This window comes from Trifolium pratense, linkage group LG6 (assembly GCF_020283565.1).
Source record: "Trifolium pratense cultivar HEN17-A07 linkage group LG6, ARS_RC_1.1, whole genome shotgun sequence".
Lineage (NCBI taxonomy): Eukaryota > Viridiplantae > Streptophyta > Magnoliopsida > Fabales > Fabaceae > Trifolium > Trifolium pratense.
Genome location: NC_060064.1, coordinates 6,377,009 through 6,380,148, shown reverse-complemented (window position 1 = coordinate 6,380,148; position 3,140 = coordinate 6,377,009). Strand labels below are relative to the sequence as shown.

General features: G+C 29.3%; 1 protein-coding gene across 2 annotated transcripts; it reads right to left on the bottom strand.

Annotated features, from left to right (window-relative positions):
* Positions 1-376: 376 nt before the first annotated feature.
* LOC123890414 (ankyrin repeat domain-containing protein 30A-like) lies at positions 377-2,844 on the bottom strand. 2 transcript variants are annotated; one of them, XM_045940026.1, is made up of 4 exons: positions 2,430-2,844; positions 1,581-1,691; positions 1,372-1,452; positions 377-758 (listed from the first exon to the last, which is right to left on the bottom strand). In XM_045940026.1, exons 1-4 carry the CDS (start codon positions 2,661-2,663, stop codon positions 678-680), a joined length of 507 nt encoding a protein of 168 aa, XP_045795982.1. In that variant the 5' UTR covers positions 2,664-2,844; the 3' UTR covers positions 377-677. The 2 variants fall into 2 exon arrangements, with proteins under 2 accessions (XP_045795982.1, XP_045795981.1); XM_045940025.1 differs by having other exon boundaries at positions 1,581-1,700; positions 2,430-2,822.
* Between the last annotated feature and the right edge of the window lie 296 nt (positions 2,845-3,140).

Genomic DNA, 3,140 nt, shown 5'->3' with positions numbered 1-3,140 from the left:
ATATTGCAAGACGAACAAAGCAGAATACAAAATGAAATGGAGTAGAAAGAAACAAAAATTACATTCTATTGTTTGAATATTTTCAGTTCTTCTATAGCACAAATGACATGGTTCGATGCAAAACTGTGTAAGGTTGATCACAGAGAACAACCTTCTAATGTAAATGAATGTTGGTAAAAGATACATCAACCATAAATTTCATCATGAGTTTCTCATGAGCAATCACAATCACACGGATAGAATAATTAGGTAGTAATTCCTTAAGCAATAAGACTTGGAATCTACATCTAGAGTTCCATTAGAATGCCATATATGAAGTGTATATAATGTTACACTCAATTAATACTGACAGATAATAATTGAAACTTATAAGACATTCACCACAAAATTCAAATTACATCAATAAATTAAATAAGGAGCAACAAATTAAAGCATAGTAAGGTAAAAAAAAAATAACAAAATGCAAAGTATTTAGTTACAAGCCTGTTTGTAGGGTATGCATATAACCCTCCTAAATTAGCTAACATCCCATATGAAACCAAATGCTAGTTAAAACAAATTACATGATCACAAAATTACACAAGCACAAGACACCCATACATATAAATATACTATGTCACCATTTTTAATATACCACACAAGACTAATCAGATTCATTCACTAGCAGTTATGCTAAATCATTGCATTTGCATTGAATCTATGTTCTTACTCAGCTCCTCCAGCTTCTTCATCCTCAATCTTTCGCTTTCGCTCACCAGCTTAATCACATCAAGAATTTAAGAAGAATTAATAATTGGTAGCATCAACATCAACATAATTAAGAACTAAAACCCTACATCAAGATATTTATGTGTATTCAATTTGTTTTTTGTATCACCATACACCTACAATTGATTTTGACATATTTGTTTAATATCGTTTGAAATTGATTTTGCCTTATGATTTTTAAGTTACGATTTACAACTTTTTACTATGAAGATTATTTTTACATTCAAATTTTTTGGTTCAAACTCATACGTGAATATATTCAAACATAAACCATTTCACATTCAACTAACTTATACGCCAGTGAGGCAATGATCCACCGTAATTTCACAGAAGCTACACTATGTGGCTTTTGAAAAATCACGGTGGATCAATGTGATTCTGGCATCCTACCGTGATACCAACATAGACTCAATGTATGATTTGATTGTCGATGAGATGATTAGAATCACGACGAGCCACCAAAATTTTGACAAAAACTAGCTTGAGCAAAATAACAATGTCACCGTGATTTCACCAAACTCATTGTGAAATCAATTTTTATCACAACAGAACCAAAGCCATACTCAAATCATTCATAAAAACAATTAGGAATTTGAGACTAACCTCCATTAATTTAGTAATTAGCTGTACTTTTTCCCTATTCTTTTCATTAAAAGCTTCAAGAGCATCTTTGTATTCTTTCTCCTGTAACGTATCAAAAACCAAATTTCAATAGTCTCTCTAATAAAATATCATTACATACATAATAATAATTATTATTCAAAAACCCCTATGAACAGTTATTATAAATTTGAAATTTGAATTAGCCTCACCTTCTTCTGGCAGTTATGACCAAGTGGCTTTAATTCTTTGTTTATTGAATCAATCCTCTTTCTAACAACTGAAACTTCCTTCCTCATTGGATCTGCAAGTGCTTCAAGCTCCTGAAATTCCTCAAATAACAAAAAGTTTGCAATTTGTTCAATTACATATCAATGACATGGTAAAAAAAAATTAGGCTTCTAGAAAACCAAAAATATTAATCTTGTTTTTTTAACCTTCTAGTTCAGGACGCAAAAAATATTAATAATTTGTTTCATAAACTAATACTGCTTTATGACAAAGAACAAATCAGGGTGATTAAGAATTTTCAAATTTTAAATTATTTTCCTCATAAATATTTTTTTTTATTCAAATTGACTCTGTCTTAAGAACAGAACCACAGATCGGGTATAATCAAGTGCTCTACATGTTCTTCAAACCTCAATTAATCTCCTTATTACTACAAAACCTGATTTATTAAGAATAATATGCATGAAAAGGACCAATTAACTTGATATTTTTGCAAAAATAATAAATAAATAAATAGTTAAATTATTTAAATTAAATTTAATAAATAAAATAAAATATCCCAACAAACTCTTGTTCACCAGATTCCAACAAAACCACAGATACTTCCTAATAATTTTTTTTGACAAAGATATTTCCTCGTATTTAAAATCCTTAAATTTTAGTACTAAAATTAGTCAATTTATTTATAAAAAAAATAAAAAAATAATAATTGGTACAAATCCTAAACAGAAAAAGGGTTTACATGTTTTATTAGTGAAATTAAAATTTGAAATAGAAATGAAAGTTAAATCTGAAAAAGAAAAAAAAAAAAGTGAAATATATATATATACCTCACGAATTGTTGCAAGACGTTTGGTTTCTTCTTCAACACGACCTAACTGAAACTGAACCTTCTCTCTAACTTCCAACTTCTTCTTTTCAATTTCTTCTTCTTTAGCCCTAAAAGTTGAAAGAGCAGACTTTGACATCTCTTCATCTTCCTTAGACAAATGACTACTGAAGCTTAAACTTCCTGAATTCTGAACTACCAATTGATTGTTGCTGTTACTTTGTTGTTCACTCATCTTGTTCAATCAAAACCCTTCTTCTTCTTCTTGCTTTTATTTCTCTCTTTATTATCTTTTCTTTCTTTTTCTCTGTTTTTTGTTTTTTTGAGTTGAAATGATGATGAAGAGTTCTGTTATGTTTCCTTTGTTGTGAGTGCGTTCTTTTGTTATCTGTTTTGCCCTTTGTTTTGTTTTAGGCCCTTTGCTTTTATGGACCAAATAAAAACGTAAAATATTTAAAAGAATCTTCATTTTTTAATTAATGCAGAAGAAATAAAAATATTTGATTTGAGATATTTTTAGAATTAGCAGTTGAGTTAATTGAACTTTACAAAATCGGTTTGCAAGTGAGCATTGACCTATGTTTGGGTCATATCACATTTGATGTGAAACTTTTTAACACACTCCTTCATGCCTAGCATTATTGGGTTTGGTGCGTCGATATAAATGGTGGGTAGTCCAACGGATTTCAAAGAGACTCTAATACCATTTTAA